This window comes from Podarcis pityusensis (genome assembly GCF_964106645.2).
Source record: "Podarcis pityusensis genome assembly, chromosome: 2".
In the NCBI taxonomy this organism is placed as follows: Eukaryota; Metazoa; Chordata; class Lepidosauria; order Squamata; family Lacertidae; genus Podarcis; species Podarcis pityusensis.
Window position 1 is genome coordinate 12,300,156 of NC_138029.1, and position 15,811 is coordinate 12,315,966.

At 47.2% G+C, this 15,811-nt stretch overlaps 2 protein-coding genes across 3 annotated transcripts in view; both read left to right on the plus strand.

Annotated features, from left to right (window-relative positions):
* LOC308470883 (inactive dipeptidyl peptidase 10-like) overlaps window positions 1–6,487 on the plus strand; it is a 57,523-nt gene extending 51,036 nt beyond the window's left edge. For both annotated transcript variants that reach the window (XM_080994504.1, XM_080994503.1), the window contains 3 exons: window positions 904–976; window positions 4,154–4,227; window positions 5,944–6,487. In XM_080994504.1, the coding sequence (XP_080850630.1) occupies window positions 904–976; window positions 4,154–4,227; window positions 5,944–6,078 (282 nt within the window). In that variant the 3' untranslated portion in view covers window positions 6,079–6,487. The remainder of the gene's footprint in view (window positions 1–903; window positions 977–4,153; window positions 4,228–5,943) is intronic.
* Window positions 6,488–7,869: 1,382 nt separating this feature from the next.
* The window catches only part of SLC39A5 (solute carrier family 39 member 5), a 38,922-nt gene continuing 30,980 nt past the window's right edge, over window positions 7,870–15,811 (plus strand). The window contains exon 1 of the mRNA XM_080994608.1: window positions 7,870–8,299. The gene's annotated coding sequence lies outside the window, so the exon portion shown is untranslated. The remainder of the gene's footprint in view (window positions 8,300–15,811) is intronic.

The window sequence follows — 15,811 nt, forward strand, 5'->3', positions numbered from 1 at the left end:
ATTTCGAAACTTGACTTCGTTCCCCCTCTTTCTGTGGTTCATTAAATTTATTTTTAATATTTTATGCATATCCAAATTAACTTAATTTGTTCATTTATCCATCTACTTTAAATATATATTCTTATAAAACTGCGGGTGATTACAATAATCCTGCCAATGTTCTTATCTGTTTACAATTTTTTTGTAAATACAGTGGTACCTCTGGTTACGTACTTAATTCGTTCCGGAGGTCCGTTCTTAACCTGAAACTGTTCTTAATCTGAAGCACCACTTTAGCTAATGGGGCCTCCCGCTGCCGCCGCACCATCAGAGAACGAGTTCTGTTCTCATTCTGAAGCAAAGTTCTTAACCTGAAGCACTATTTCTGGGCTAGCGGAGTCTGTAACCTGAAGCGTATGTAACCTGAGGTACCACTGTATTCCATAAACCATTTCCATTCTTTTATAAAAATGTTGTCTTGATTTCTTATTTCTCCCGTAAGTGTTGCCATTTCTGCATATTCCATAAGTTTTTGTACCCATTCTTCTTTTGCTGGGACCCCAAAGAAGAGAGAAGAAAAGAAATGGAAAGAAAATGAGCTGTTACATTTTGAACCCGTTTCTCTGCTGCTACCTCAGTGGCTGCCAGCTTCCCCATTCCACCTGCCCCACGAAATCACCAATTATTATTTTTTGGCCAGCTGTGAATCCATGTGTGATTTGCCAGAACCTGCAACATGTCCATGCAGAGGTTTGGCTGCTTGCCTCCAATTCCTGCTGGCACAAGTGCACTCCTGCTTTATAACCTGATTGCGCAGGAAAAGCTTTCCCTGTTGCTGCTGCAAAGGAGCAGAGTGGGGAGGGAGACAGATATTTTGGTGCTTCGTTCCTGCCTCTTCCACCCTTTTCCTTTTCCTCCCTCCAGATGGCCTCTGTGTTGGAAGAAGCACCCCACCTCAAGGACAGAAATGTCCTCCTTGCCCACGGAACTGGAGATGGTAAGGTTTGACCTCTCCATTGACTCTCCCACTCACCCATCCCATCCCCTAACAATGATCTTCAGGTTGACTCCAGGGTTTGGGGGGTGGAGCTGGGAACAATGTACTGGAATGGGCTCCTTCCCAGTTGCCTCCTTATACAGGAAGATAGGAAGGTGCCTTATAATACCTTCTGCACTCTGTCAGTGGATTTCCAGGATTTCAGACAGAGGACTCTCCTACCTGGAGATGCTGGCACTGTGGTCTAAACCACTGAGCCTCTTGAGCTAGCTGATTGGAAGGTTGGCGGTTTGAATCCCCTCAATGGGGTGAGCTCCCGTTGCTCTGTCCCAGCTCCTGCCAACCTAGCAGTTTGAAAGCACACCAGTGCAAGTAGATAAATAGGTACTGCTGTGGCGGGGAGGTAAACAACGTTTCCGTGTGCTCTGGGTTCCATCACGGTGTTCCATTGCGCCAGAAGCGTTTAGTCATGCTGGTCACATGACCCGGAAAGTTGACTGTGGACAAATGCCAGCTCCCTCGGCCTGAAAGCGAGATGAGCGCAGCAACCCCATAGTTACCTTTGACTGGACTTAACCATCCAGGGGACCTTTACCTTTACCTTCTGTGTTCAAAGCAGATGTTCTACCACCTTTCCCATCTTTTCCCCTTGGGAGCAATGCCCTTAGTGGGTTCCCTCCCTGAGTTGGCTTACCTCTTCCCTATTCTTTTCTGCCCATTTGTCTATGTCCTCTTCCTTTGGGTCCAGTCTTTGCATCTGCCCACAGGGAAAGAGCACGGGCAGTGGAAGCCATTGTTCCTTCCCCTTGTTCCTGCCGCTGGAGTGGGGAGGTGAGGGAGAAGCAGCAGTAGGGATTCCCCACACAATGCACTGAGGACTACAGTGGTACCTCGGGTTAAGAACTTAATTAATTCCGGAGGTCCGTTCTTAACCTGAAACTGTTCTTAACCGGAAGCACCACTTTAGCTAATGGGGCCTCCTGCTGCCGCTGCGCCGCCGCTGCACAATTTCTGTTTTCATCCTGAAGCAAAGTTCTTAACACGAAGTACTATTTCTGGGTTAGCGGAGTCTGTACCCTGAAGCGTCTGTAACCCGAGGTACCACTGTAAAGGGGTCAACTTACAGATTTGAAAATAAGGGACCATCAGCCTTGAAAATAAGGGACCAGCAGCCAAAGTAAGGGACCTGCAGCCTCACCTGTTCCAGGCACTCCAGTCTTCCTGTCCTCCTGCAGTCTGGTCAAACTCATGCTGGTAGCTTCAAGAACACTGTCCAACCAACTTTGTAACCAGAGGTTCAACTGAATAGAATCTGAATCACATGCACCACAAGGCCTATGCAGCCTCAACTTAAGATGGCTCCCCAGCCTGGCTTTGCACTGCAAAGTTTGCAGCAGCACGTGCAACAAAATGGCGTCCAGCATTCAAAAACCCCCTCAGCTTGCATTAACTAGCCACACACAAGGCATGCAAGCTCCACCCCCCAGTCATTCTTAGACTTCTTATTGGGTGAGCAACACGGCCAAGCTACACAGTTGGAGCCTCCCTGGCCGGCAGGGAGGGAGGGAGAGGAGCTGCTTCCTTTGAAATTTAAGGAACATCATTTAAGGGACATTTAAGGGATATCCATCAATAAGGGACAGCAGCGGGTTATGGCGCTGGAATAAGGGACTGTCCCTTCAAATAAGGGACACTTGACAGCTATGGGCCGCACATTGGCAGTGGTTGGGGCCAGAGCCAAAAGTGGGTAGGGCACCCCTGTGTGCATGTGTGTCTCCTTCTCTGTGTCACCCCTTTTTCTCTCTCAGCCACATCATTTCCCCTTATGTTCCCCCCCCACCCCCACTTTGACACCCTTGTGAAATTAGCCCAAGGTATGCATGAAATTAAGGGACGCGAGTGGCGCTGTGGGTTAAACCACAGAGCCTAGGGCTTGCCGATCAGAAGGTCGGTGGTCCAAATCCCTGCCACGGGGTGAGCTCCCGTTGTTCGGTCCCTGCTCCTGCCCACCTAGCAGTTCGAAAGCACGTCAAAGTGCAAGTAGATAAATAGGTACCGCTCCAGCGGGAAGGTAAACGGCGTTTCCGTGCGCTGCTCTGGTTTGGCAGAAGCGGCTTAGTCATGCTGGCCACATGACCCGGAAGCTGTATGCCGGCTCCCTCAGCCAGTAAAGCGAGATGAGCACCGCAACCCCAGAGTCGTCCGCAACTGGACCTAACGGTCAGGGGTCCCCTTTACCTTTACGCATGAAATTAGACTCAGGCCCAGGTTTCCCACCCCTAGTTAACTGGTTTTTCTCTCTGGGAATGATAACAGAGTTGGAACGGACTCCTAGGGTCAACCCCCTGCAATGTAGGAATCTCAGCTAAGGCATTTGTTATAAGAAAAAACCTGCTCCTTTTCCCCTTATGGGGTGTCCAAAAGCCAGTATAAAGTCCTTAAATGGGTTCCCTATCAGTAGGAGAAAATAACAGAGACCAACCAGAGTATATTTAGAAGCAAAGCAGTTAGTAAGCCTGATCTTTATTAAACCGTTGCAACAGGGTCCCCACTCACCACATGCAGGAGGGAGGAGAACCCTGAACAATAGTGCACAAGCCCTTATATAGACTTTTGAAATTGCCCACCCTGAGGCCAAGATCACCTTCCATCTTACATACATCACCAGAAGGAGGCGGTCTACAGCAGAAATCCTGTCTGCCAGGATATCTGTTAATGGTCACTGGTTGCTTTTCCTGGGCAGCCTGGCCATTCTTTTGTGATAGTAAAGACTTTAATTCCTGAATCCAGGTCAAAGACTCACCCTATTGATACACAAATACGCCCTTAAGACAGAATTTGCAACTGAAAAGGCAATGGGAACGCTTTCCCCATTTTCCTCCCTTGCTGCAAAGGAATATTTGAGGTCACTGGGAGAATCAAAAGGGCTTCAAGATTGTTCTCCTATACTATTTCAGACACGTGGTTTATATACTTATGTATGTGTTTGCCTTGTACATTTATGTACATTTAATTTATATTTGAGACCTTAGAATTCTCATAACGCATCCATGGCAGGTGGCTCTATCCATGCTAGAACTGGTTTTTCCATATGCCAAAGTCATCCCTTCTTGTCACCAGTTTCTCTTACTCCAAATTGGCCCCATTGTCTCACATTCTGCCTCTTTCCTCTGGCAGCCACAGTGCATTTCCAGCATACAGCTGAACTACTTATCCGGCTTCTAGCTGCTGATTCTAACTACACTACCCAGGTAGGATGGATTAGGAAAGAGGAACCAGGTTTCTGGCAGTGAGGAGCTGCTCTTTGTGCCCCACCAGACTGGTGTGGGTTTTTCTTTTTTTGCGAGTGTATTCTGCAATTATGCTGAAGTGGAGTTGATTTTATGCTGAACCCTCCATGCATCACTCTGCCTCATTAAGATGTTTTGTGATGTTTCTACAACATTCCTGCATTATCGCTGTGTGGAGGGGCACTCCTGCTGCAATGAAAGCAGGGCAACCCCACACACTGAAACATTAGCGATAATAAAAGGTTACGGGATTTCAGGGGGAAAAGATTGGAAATGAAGCAATCTGACCAACCCAAAACAGTTTCAGGTTGCAAACGGTATTGGTCGCCCTGTCTGATTACCTCTGTTGGGAGAGAGACGGGGGCGTGTGTCCCTGTTAATTCTCCTTGATCTCCAGGCGGCATTCGATACCATTGATTAGGGCATCTTTCTGGAGCAGCTGTTGGGAAGCGGGGTTTGGCATCACTGTGCGGTGGTTCTGATCCAATTTGGATGGTTTTTTCCAGAGGGTGGTGGTACTTTTATGTATATTAACATTTTATGCTTTTATTTCAGATTTACCATATTTTTCGCTCTATAAGACACACTTTTCCCCCTTCAAAAATTAAGGGGAAATGTGTGTGCGTCTTATGGAGGGAATGCAGGCTCCTTGGCTTCAGCGATAGCAATGCGAAGCCTCCAAAGTGCAGAGGGAGACTCCCCCCGCGCTCCGGAAGCTTCGTGTTGCTTTCGCTGAAGCCGCCTGAAGCCCCCAGAGCGCAGCGGGAACTCCTGCTGCGCTCCGGGGGCTTCAGGCAGCTATCCGCAAGCCTTCGGAGCTCAGCAGGAGTTCCCGCTGCGCTCCGAAGGCTTGAGGATATCCGCCTGAAGCCTGGAGAGCGAGAGGGTTCGGTGCATACCAATTCCTCTTGCTCTCCAGACTTCGCTTCGCTGGAGAGGCGCTGCACAGTTTTCCCTCTCTGCGCAGCACCCCTTCAGCCAAGCGGGAGGAGAAATGGAAGGCGCTCCATTTCTCCTGCCGCTTCGCTGAAGGGACGCTGAGCAGAGAGGGGGAGATTTATTTTCTCCTGTTCTCCCCCTCCTATGGTCCGGTGCGTCCTATAGAGCGAAAAATATGGTAAATGGATATTTTTTATTTTTTGGTACAGTCGTACCTCGGAAGTCAAACGCCTTGTGAGTCGAACATTTTGGCAAACCTGGAAGTGAGTGTTCCGGTTTGCAAATGTTCTTTAGCACCCGAATGTCCTCCGTGGGTTCCAATTGGCTGCGGGATATTCCTGCAGGCAATCGGAAGCCGCGCCTTGGTTTCTGAACATTTTGGAAGTCGAATGGACTTCCGGAACGGATTCTGTTCGACTTCCGAGGTACGACTGTATTGCGAGTTGCTTTGAGTTTACTTTTTGTAAAAGAAAGAAAGAAAAATAAGTTACTAAGAAGGACAAGAAGCAACAAAAATAACAGCGTACAAATGCTGGGATGCCGTGATGAGCACAAATTGCGAATGCAGAATGAAAAAAATAACTGGAGGTTGTTTTCCATGTGTGCCTACCCAGGAGTGCAAGAAAATATTCCAGAGTGTAAGGGCCCCCTGCTATTGTGTTAAAGCGCCATGCCAAACTGATGGTGCTTTAGAATAAAAAAGGAAACATCCCTAACCTTGTGGTGTCTGTTCCCCAGATCTACCCAGATGAAGGCCACACATTCGAGTCCAGCCAGCGCCACCTCAGCCAGAGGCTCTTCTCCTTCTTTCGGGGCTGCTTTGAGGATACGAAGTATGCACATTTGTTATCTGAGGAAGATGAGGACCCGTAGAGTTTTTTCCAGTGAGGGACACTGAGGACCGCCACCTGCTGCTGATTTCACTTGACCTTTTCTTTGCTGCGCTGGCAACTCACAGCAGCACTTTTGCACATCCCACGGACCTGCACTTTGTGTGTGTTCTGCATTAAGCACATCGTTTGGCGCTGCCGATCACGTCCTCCTAAGGACCCCTGCTTTTACTTTAAAAACCCCGACGCGTTTCCACCCCTTGGGACTGTGAAGACAGCTTTTTAAAATGTATGCGTGTGCATGCGAGTCCCAAAGCCAGGGGGAGGGACGTCTAGTGGTCAAAGGATGGTGGGTATTTATTCCATATGCCTTACGTATTCCTTTGCCCATGCAAAAGAGTAGCAGAGAAGCATAACGAGCTATGAAATGTAAGCAAACCTATTCAAAGTCACTCCTGTCGTGTGAGCTTTTATTGCAACAGAGAAAAGTTTGGGCTTGTTTGCTACAGAATTGCTATTCCCTCCTCCCCTCCCGCCCAGTCTTTTGTCAGCAAAGAGTATATACAGCCCTGCAAGGACCAGCAGTTTTGTTAAAGATCCTTCACACTTCTTTCCCCCAAAGTTTCCACAAATGTGGATGAAATATACTCGGAGTCGAGAGTGGATTTCATGCTCTTTCTTCAGCTCATACTGGTGAGGAGGAATGGAAGTTCCCCCAGAATGTCTGCTTTATATACATTATTTACACAATGGGCCCCACGTGACTGGCTAATTCCGGGATTCTCCTGTAGGCCAATCAGGTTGCGGATTCACTTCCACCTGGAGCTGGATTGGGTGGCTCCTGTGGACCAATCAGACTGCTGCATTCTGGATCCTACTGTTCTAGGACCAATCAGACTGCTGCATTCTGAATCCTATTGTTGTAGCACCAATCAGACTGCTGCATTCTGGATCCTGTTGTTCTAGGACCAATCAGACTGCTGCATTTTGGATCCTGTTGTTCTAGGACCAATCAGACTGCTGCATTTTGGATCCTGTTCAACTCAGTACATAACAGTGGAGAAGCAGTAGAATCATAGAATCAAGGAATTGTACGGCTGGAAGGCACCCTGAGAACCACCTTGTCCAACCCTTGCAATGCAGGAATATGCAGCCACCCCATTCTCAGCACCCTGCTCTAACCACCTGAGCTATATTGTGTAGTTGTTGTCTGATCTGTAAGCCAGGAATGTCCTCAATTGAAACCCTGCTTCCTCCATGAACTCGCTAGATAGCCTTTGGCAAAGTACCTTTTGCAAAGCTTTTCCTGCCACTTTGACCGTGTACACAACCATACTTTCAAATTAAAATCAATTAAAGCACACGGTTCCCTAAAAAATAATAATCATGGGAACTGTAGTTTCCTCCTCTCAGAACTACAATTCCCACCACCCTCAGCAAATTGGGATTTTTTTTGCAGGAGATTTTGTGTTTTAAGTGTATAGTGCGCACACCATCTGTTATCTCACAACTTTCCCCCTACGGCAGGCGCAAGGGAAAGGCACAAAGGCTGGGGCTTGCAGCATAGCTGTCAAGTGTCCCTTATTTGGCGGGACAGTCCCTTATCCCAGCACCATGTCCCGCTGCTGTCCCTTATTGATGATGTCCCTTAAATTTCCCGGGTTTCAAAGGAAGCAGCTCCTCTCCCTCCCTGCCGGCCAGGGAGGAGGGAGGCTCCAACTGTGTTGCTTGGCTGTGTTGCTCACCCAATAAGGAGTCTAAGAACGACTGGATGCCTTGTGCCGATCAAATTGGCTGCGTTGCCTGGGGACTCGCCTTTGCTCAGCGCTACCTAGCGGAGAGGTGACAGTGGTTTTCCCTGCTGCATCCCCTTTGCCAGGTTGCTGCGCTATGGGAACGACCACTTGAGGCTTCGTTTGGCTGCTGGTTGACTAAAATCCCTTATTTTGGCTGCTGATCCCTTATTTTCAAATCTGTAAGTTGACAGCTATGGGTTGCAGAGGGGTGGCAACCTGACATTTTGCATTTTTCCTTCACCCTTGAGCTGTAGCCATCAATTCCCAGACAGCCTCTTGACTTTCCAAACTCCTCCTTGGTCCCCGGGCTGCCTGCCTCCTGTTTGCCACTCCCAGGTCCATCGAGCAGCAGTTGGATAGAGCCCCAGCGACCTTTGACCCTTGCAGCTATTCAGGCAGCCAGACCTTCGAGCACCAGGAGCGACAACACCTGGCCTTCCCAACCAGCTGAGAAGCTGACAAAACAAGGTAACTTGTCGAGTTTAAATCTTCCGCGGGCTGCAGGCTCCACTCACCCATCCTCCAAACACACACGTGCAGCCATCCCAAAATTTGCTCCGGATACTCGACTTTTCTTTGGGGGAAACCCAAAGGAGATTTCTTAAAGTCATCCCTGCAACTGGCATTTTAGAAACAAATGCCATTTCTTTTAGGAGGAATTCCAAACCGCAGCTCCATTCAATCCATGCAGGTGTGGCTTATCATTATAGATGTCAGAAGAGGAACCATTCTGTCAAATGAATGCCCCATTAGGTTTTCCTGGGGCCACCCAGCCAGATGGGCGAGGTATAAAGAATAAATAGTTATTATTCTCAGAACCTCACCCATTGCATCTTCATGGCACTCTTTATATTTGGTGATCCTTGCAGTGGATCCTGTCTCTGCAAACAAAGGTGGGGGTTGTAACTTTCAATTGTTAGGTAGAAAATAGATTTCCAGAGAGCACAATTTTTCATAATTGGCAGAGGAGAAAAAAAGCAGCGGCTTCCGGCTTTCCCTACCCTACAAAGGTATGGGAGCGCCTTGTGCTCCATGTTACCCTCTCGATTTCCTTTTATTGCATTCAGATCCAAGGGGGACCCATTGGAAAAGAAGTTCTCGCTCTTCTTTCACATTTCTTCCTGAAAGCTGCCCCGGATTTGGAGTGTGTGTGTTTTAAGTTCCTTAAAATAAAATAAAAAGCAACCCTCAAGCTTCTGATCCCCACGTATGAGGGAAAGAGAGATGCTAGGAAAACTAATCAATTGCATGAACTTTCCAGCTTGGAAGACAAAAAGAACTTGTATGTTGAGGTTTTTGAATTAGTCAGTTTCAGCCTTAGGTTTGCACATATTACTTTTCTCTGGTCTCTCCTGGTGTAATCATTTTTGGCTAAGGGTTTGGGGTTTGTTTTTGCAGTGGGGGAGTGGTAGGGGCTGATATCTCCCACCCACCCCTCCAAGGGGTTTGCGGTTTTCTGATCTTGGCTATATTTGTTCGAAGCTATGAGATAATATACACCCTCACAGATTTGAAAACCAGTGTTTCTTCCCCAGGTCATGGAAGCAGTAGCTAATAAAATGGTCACCTGTGTTAAACTCTTTTCTGTGTTGCTCTCATCCTCCCGCCTTTGGATCTTTGCCACTATGCATGTGTTGAACCACAAACCCAGTATTATTATTATTATTATTATTATTATTATTATTATTATTATTATTTTATTATTTATACCCCGCCCATCTGGCTGGGCTTCCCCAGTCACTCTGGGCAGCTTCCAGAAAAATATTAAAATACTGTAATACATCAAACATTAAAAGCTTCCCTAAACAGGGCTGCCTTCAGATTTCTTCTAAAAGTCTGGTAGTTGTTGTTCTCTTTGACATCTGGTGGGAGGGCGTTCCACAGGTATCTGTGATTTGTCACGTTGTGGGAGACAGAATGCAGGCATAGATGGACTTTTCCTTTTTACTGTGCTCTTCTTGCTTTCTCAACTTTCATATCCTCTCAGCCAACGCTATTCAAAGGAGTTATTTCACCCATTCAGCTACCAGTTATCAAGTGCAAAACAGCTGATTTTTCTGCATGAGGCCTCAGTGCCTGGCTGCTGATTACGGCAACTAAACTCTGTTGGGAAAGCATTGAGTTTGAGCTGTGATGGCCCATTCAGGTGTGTGCAAACTTGTATGTGTAAACTAGGCCATAAAGACGGGTTTTAACATGATGCATGTCTTATAATGCAGATTGTTGTTGCTTGGTTTTTGGTGACCTTGAGTCCAATTACCAACTCTGCGTGACCTACCTCACAGGGCGGTTGTGAGGATCAAATTTGGGGGGGCACCTCCATGTACGCTGCCTTGAGCTCCTTAGAGGAAATATACATGAATATGAGGGGGGAAATAAAATAAATGTATATATAGCTTGGTGATTTGATGTGGCAGGTAGAGTAGGCATTCTGCAGAAAGGGTGAGCAGGGGAAGGTTTCAATACTCCCATTTGCTATGTTGCTCCCCGCCACCACTTTATACAAATTCAACGGAGTGTGCTGCATTCATAATAATAATAATTATTATTATTATTATTATTATTATTATTTGTATCCCGCCCATCTAGCTGGGTTTCCCCAGTCACTCTGGGCGGCTTCCACAAAGACCAAAAATACACTAAGATGTCACACATTAAAAACTTCCCTGAACAGGGCTGCCTTAAGGTGTCTTCTGAATGTCAGGTAGTTGTTTATCTCTTTGACATCTGATGGGAGGGCGTTCCACAGGGTGGGCGCCACTACCAAGAAGGCCCTCTGCCTGGTTCCCTGTAGCTTTGCTTCTCGCAATGAGGGAACCGCCAGAAGGCCCTCGGCGCTGGACCTCAGCGTCCGGGCTGAACGATGGGGGTGGAGACGCTCCTTCAGGTATACTGGGCCAAGGCCATTTAGGGCTTTAAAGATCAACACCAACACTTTGAATTGTGCTCGGAAACGTACTGAGAGCCAATGTAGGTCTTTCAAGACCGGTGTTATGTGGTCTCGGCGGCCACTCCCAGTCACCAGTCTAGCTGCCGCATTCTGGATTAGTTGTAGTTTCTGGGTCACCTTCAAAGGTAGCCCCATATAGAGCGCATTGCAGTAGTCCAAGCAGGAGATAACTAGAGCATGCACATGTTGTTTGCCCCTTACTTAGTTATTTTCCTACAAATCCTACAAAATCATGCAATGAGGGGGGAAGGAGCTCTTCTCCTATAATATAACACATTATTTTTTGCAGTGGTGAAGTAAGTTTGTCAACAGCTCTGTATCAAAAGCTTCAGCAATGTTTTCCAAGTGACTCACAATCATACATGGATCAGCTGGTATTTGCCAACCAGCCATCTGCTCAATAATATTTTTTTAAAAGCTTCCCAAATGCTGTTATGGCTTGGTGGGACCAAGTGATACATATGAGGCCTGCATGAGCCGTATGCTCATTGTCGTGTAACTATCCTGTAAACAAATCGGAACAAATAAAGACTTAATTATGTAAGTCATGCAAGTCAGGATGAATGCTCAGTGGAGAGGCCTTGTATCTGGTCTTAACTGAGTTTCCGTTCTGATTTGTTTGCTAGGTGGTTGTATGAAAATGAGCAGTGACCCTGATTTGCTTGTGGGTCATTTATGCCTCTTCCATTTGTTTGTTTCACGCATAGGAGGCAATTACTAGAGGCCAAGGTCCCTTCAGCACCCCCTAAAATATTTGAGGGGGCCAGGGTCCCCCAAAGTTGATGGGCATTGCCATTCAAATTGTGTGTGTGACACGTCATTTGTTTGATTATGTTGGATGGGGCTTACCTGTCCTCCCCTATATTTTTATTCAAGTTGGCACCCCTGGTTCCACACTTTTCAGTGCGTTTCCCAGTCACTTTCTTAACTACAAAATAAAAATAAAGTTCATTTCTTTTTGGAAGTGGATTTGTTGCACCCGGGCAACAGAGCCCTTTAATCCACATTAACTGCACAAACCTAAAGTTCTGGTCTGTGCTTGAATTTGTCTCGCAAAACAGTGCATAAGGCTGGAGGGAGGGAGGGAAGTGGGCAGGGTGATTAAAGTAGAATACTGTTCCTTCGTAATACAGTCGTACCTTGGAAGTCAAACGGAATCCGTTCTGGAAGTCCGTTCGACTTCCAAAACGTTCAGAAACCAAAGCGTGGCTTCTGATTGGCTGCAGGAAGGTCCTGCAGCCAATCGGAAGCTCCGGAAGCGCCATCAGACATTCGGCTTCCAAAACAACATTAGAAAACCGGAACCTTCACTTGCGGGTTTCGACTGTTTGGTAGCCGATTTGTTCGGGAGCCAAGGCGTTTGAGATCCAAGGTATAACTGTAATGTGACCCCCCCCAAAAAAAAAAACCCATGGATAAAAGCAAAACAGAGACAGTTTGGAGGGACCCTGATTTAAATTGTTAAAAGGAATCCTGCTGGGTCTAACATCTTTCCTCAGGCCAGCAAGATACCTATGGGAAGCCTGTAAACAGGACATGATCACAACAAAACTCTCTTCACTTGAGATTCCCAGCAACTAGCATATAGAAGAGGTGTATTGCCTCCAATATATAGCTGTTATGTACTGAGTTGAATAGGATCCAAAAGGCAGCAGTCTGATTGGTCCTAGAACAATGCAGCAGTATGATTGGTCCGCAGGAGCCACCCAATCCAGCTCCAGGTGGAAGTGAATCCGCAACCTGATTGGCCTACAGGAGAATCCCGGAATTAGCCAATCACGTGGGGCCCATTGTGTAAATAATGTGTATAAAGCAGATATTATGGGGGAACTTCCATTCCTCCTCACTACTATGAGCTGAATAAAGAGCATGAAATCCACACTCGACTCCGAGTATATTTCAATAGCCATGATATTTAGAACTGGCATACACAGCTTGTGGCCCCCTATATTAAATGCAGCCCTTTAGCTATATATTACGCCCTATCCTGGGCTTAACAACTCACTTCCTTTATTGGTCAGTCCCACCTGGTCAGCAAAAATAGGAAGCTTACTGACCCTTATGTGGACCATCAGACATGGCTAAAGGTCACAACTTGTGCAAGTCTCCTTTGTCATTTTTACTCGGAGAGCATCATTTCGTTACAGGAGTTAGGCAGTTAATACAGTCTTTCTATTGCCCCATTACTACCAGAATTCTCAAATTCTACTAGTTCTCCTCTACAGTCATACAGTATTTCCTAATGTTGGCCTTCTTATGTGGAAGTACTAATATAAAAGCAGAGGTCAAACGGACAAACCTTGGACTTGGCAGTTTTGGGTACTTTTTGGATTTGGACCGCCTGCTGTGCTGGCTGAATAGTTGTTTTTCTTAGGGAGCAAAGACCCAGGATTTGGTTTTTGATCTTATGAAAGACAGGAGGAATTGCTGATTTTACAATGCCTCTAAAGTGGAAAGCTTCCATTTCCAAACTCCATGTCGTTTATTATGGCCTGAGATTTGAATTGTTTTTACCGCCCCGCCCCCCTTTTAATTTATACGTTTAAAAATTATCATCAATAATCAACAAAACTTTAATTCAAAATCAAACCAATCTGAGGTTTCCTACAATCAAGAGCCCCTTCATGGATCACTGCCTGGTCGTGGCGAAGGGATTTCAATAACTACAAGACGCTATGAGCTATGCCGTGCAGGGCCACCCAAGATGGACAGGTCATAGCCGAGAGTTTAGACTAAATGTAATCCACCTGGAGAAGGACCTGGCAAACCACTCCAGTATTTTACCGAGAAAACTCTATGGACATAAAAAAGGAGCAGCTTTGAGAAGAAAGTGTGAGTTTCCAAGGCATGCACTGGTTCATGGGGTCACGGAGAGTCGAACACAACTAAGACGACTAAACAACAACAATCAAGAGGCATATAAATTTTATGAAATTACATACCGTATTTTTCGCTCTATAAGACGCACCAGACCACTGGACGCACCTAGTTTTTGGAGGAGGAAAACAAGAAAAAAAATATTCTGAATCTCAGAAGCCAGAACAGCAAGAGGGATCGCTGCAGCAATCCCTCTTGCTGTTCTGGCTTCTGGGATAGCTGCGCAGCCTGCATTCACTCCATAAGACGCACACACATTTCCCCTTACTTTTTAGGAGGGAAAAAGTGAGTCTTCTAGAGCAAAAAATACGGTAAGTAATAACTGAGATTGACGATTACAGCCCCAACACCAAACAGAGAAAGGGCAGAGAGAACTTCAGGTCCATCTCCGTTGTCCATCTCTTAGTCTCCACATTGCAGGGATAGGTAAAGGGTAAAGGGACCCCTGACCATTAGGTCCAGTCGTGACTGACTCTGGGGTTGCGGTGCTCATCTCGCTTTATTGGCCGAGGGAGCCGGCGTACAGCTTCCGGGTCATGTGGCCAGCATGACGAAGCCGCTTCTGCCAAACCAGAGCAGCACACGGAAACGCCGTTTACCTTCCCGCCGGAGCGGTACCTATTTATCTACTTGCACTTTGACGTGCTTTCAAACTGCTAGGTGGGCAGGAGCAGGGACCGAGCAATGGGAGCTCACCCCGTCGCAGGGATTCGAACCGCCGACCTTCTGATCGGCAAGTCCTAGGCTCTGTGGCTTAACCCACAGCGCCACCCGCGTCCTTCCAATTGCAGGGATAGTCAGACAAAATTCTCAACATGGACTTGTTTTTTCTGGTGTGGCATCGCCCTCCCCTAACCCAAACGCTGGTAGTTAATACTTTCCATGCTGAAATCTTGTATGAAGGCCATCTCAGGGGTTATTTTGGAGAACCCTGGGACAATTGCCACAGCCAGGCCATTTTCTGGTGATGTTCTGAGTAGTGGTGGTGGCTTTGTCTCCCTGGAGGGGTAGGGGTTAGTTTTCTGGTGAACGGAACTGTGGAAGAAGCCCTGGCCTCACTGTGAAATGGTGAGCTTAGAAGGGCGAGTGGGACAGTTGCTCCTGATTTCTCTGAAGTTGTATAGCCTGCAATGCCCCCCAGTTTTCCAGAGAGCTTCAGACATTGGAGCAAGCTGGATGATGGTTAGAGCGTGAATGGTGAAAAACTAATAATAATAATAATAATAATAATAATAATTTATTTGCACCCCGCCCATCTGGCTGGGTTTCCCCAGCCACTCTGGGCGGCTTCCAACAAAGATGAAAAATACACTAAAATGTCACATATTAAAAACTTCCCTGAATGTCAGGTAGTTGTTTATCGCTTTGACGTCTGATGGGAGGGCATTCCACAGGGCAGGCGCCACTACCGAGAAGGCCCTCTGCCTGGTTCCCTGTAACTTGGCCTCTCGCAGTGAGGGAACTGCCAGAAGGCCCTCGGAGCTGGACCTCAGTGTCCGGGCAGAACGATGGGGGTGGAGACGCTCCTTCAGATATACTGGACCGAGACCGTTTAGGGCTTTAAAGGTCAGCACCAACACTTTGAATTGTGCTCGGAAACGTACTGGGAGCCAATGTAGGTCTTTCAAGACCGGTGTTATATGGTCTTGGCGGCCGCTCCCAGTCACCAGTCTAGCTGCCGCATTCTGGATTAGTTGTAGTTTCCAGGTCACCTTCAAAGGTAGCCCCACGTAGAGCGCATTGCAGTAGTCCAAGCGGGAGATAACCAGAGCATGCACCACTCTGGCGAGACAGTCTGCAGGCAGATAGGGTCTCAGCCTACGTACCAGATGGAGCTGGTAAACAGCTGCCCTGGATACAGATTTGACCTGTGCCTCCATGGACAGCTGTGAGTCCAAAATGACTCCCAGGCTGTGCACCTGGTCCTTCAGGGGCACAGTTACCCCATTCAGGACCAGGGAATCCTCCACACCTGCCCGCCTCCTGTCCCCCAAAAACAGTACTTCTGTCTTGTCAGGATTCAACCTCAATCTGTTAGCCGCCATCCATCCTCTAACCGCCTCCAGACACTCATCGCAAAGATCAGATATTTGTGCCTCCCACATTGTGGTGAAGGCAGCAAAGAGGTTTAACTTTTCCAGTAAGGACCCAGG